General features: G+C 34.8%; 1 protein-coding gene across 1 annotated transcript; it reads left to right on the top strand.

Moving 5' to 3' along the window:
- On the top strand, nucleotides 1–675 carry LOC139510417 (tripartite motif-containing protein 3-like). Its single transcript, XM_071297000.1, has one exon. It carries the CDS (start codon nucleotides 1–3, stop codon nucleotides 673–675), a length of 675 nt encoding a protein of 224 aa, XP_071153101.1.
- The last annotated feature ends 1,148 nt before the right edge of the window (nucleotides 676–1,823 follow it).

Raw genomic sequence — 1,823 nt, 5'->3', positions numbered from 1 at the left:
ATGGTTAAATTGAGTGATGGGTCGTTACTAGCAACGTTTCCAGAAGAACAAAAACTATTGCATTATTCGTATGGAATTTGGCACAGTTTTCTAGACGTTTCATTCTCACCAATGGATTTGGCCGAAATTGATGATGTAACTGTTGTGGTATGTGGTCATAGAAATGGTGGCAGCGGTCAGTCCAACGGCATTGTTGGATTTGTATCAAGGCAAGGACAGCTACTTAAGACTATCTATCAAAAGGATGACCATACGGTTATTCAAATATCTACCGCTATAGCAGTAAACAAAAAACTTGGAACAATTGCTATTTGCAATGGCGATAGAGTGGCAATTTTATTTTTGAATGGTGAAATTTGTTCAGTTTACAAAGGGTCGTTCCCCTTACGATTTGTTGTGTTTGGAGATTCACAAAGACATGAGTTTAAACCTGCAGCTATCTGTTGTCATAGAAATGGAAACTTCTTGATTTCTGACTACCAAGATGGATATGTACATGTTATTGACCCTCAAGGTCTTTTCAAAGGGATCCTTACTTGTAGTCAAGGTACCGGGAATGGCTTGCCTGGCCTTATTTCGATTGATGACTTTGGATATTTATGGGTAGAAGATATTCAGCACAAATGCATTAAAACATTTACGTTCAGTTTTTACGAAAATTATTTCTCAAGATAATTATAAAATTCACCAAGACTAATTTGACCTTAGTAGATAGTATAGTTAAACTGGTGTCAAAGTTAAAAACATTATCTAATCAAACATTGAAGGTTATCTGCGTTCCAATTATACACGTGATAAATAAACTCATTATAGATACCAGGAAGACATTTTGTATTTGCGTCAAATGCCCGTTTCGTCTACAAAAGACTCATCATTGGCGGTAAAAAAAATACAATACAAAGGGCCGAATAAAGTACGAGATTGAAGAGCATTGATGACAAAAAATTTGTAACAGTTTTGCCACTACAACTTAGGTTATATATTCCTGAGGTATAAAAGCCTTTATTAATATTTCCAAAATTCTTCAAAGTTTTGTAAACAGATAACTTATATATATGCCCACATCAATGATAATTCATGCCAACGCAGAAGTTCTGACTACTAGGCTGGTGATACCCTCGGGAAATAAAAACTCCACCAGCAGTGGTATCGACCCAGTGTTTGTAAATAGATTCATCATAGATACCAGTATTGAAATTTTATATTTGCATCTGACGTGCGTTTCGTCTACTAAAGATTCACCAGTAGTGCTCGAACAAAAAAAATAAATAAAAAGGCCAAATATTTCATGACGTTTTGACCAATTCATCTAAGGTAATCTAATCCTGGCAGTGGGGTAGAATACCTAAGGACAACGAAAATATTGGCACATCATAGTAAAAAAGGCACACCCATATGCATGTATCCTACACTTTGTTTTTCCTGCATCGCATCATTAAATTATTGAAACTATTATGATAATTTCTCATTACAAATTACGAAGTCGTTGGACGTAAAAGCAGTATTAATTTATATAAGTCCAACAAGTATGATGCATTCTTTTCCTTGTTCTCTAAAATGGTATGTCGTCAAATACACATAAATATATGTAAATCACTGTTTTCCTTGGATAAAAATGTTAAATGTTTTGTAGTCTGAATCGTTCAATGAAATCAAGCTCTAAAATTAGTTTTATCCGGGTTCTGAACTCTCGCCCATTTAACTGGAGTGTTCATGTATAATTGATCTCTAACTGAGGTCAAATCATAGATCTCATAGATCGCATCCATCGAGATCCAATTGAGGTCAAATTATGGTCTTGTCTAGGTCGATAATGTACCAAT

The sequence above is a fragment of the Mytilus edulis genome, chromosome 2 (assembly GCF_963676685.1).
Source record: "Mytilus edulis chromosome 2, xbMytEdul2.2, whole genome shotgun sequence".
Classification (NCBI taxonomy): Eukaryota; Metazoa; Mollusca; class Bivalvia; order Mytilida; family Mytilidae; genus Mytilus; species Mytilus edulis.
This window is presented reverse-complemented; position numbering and strand designations above follow the sequence as displayed.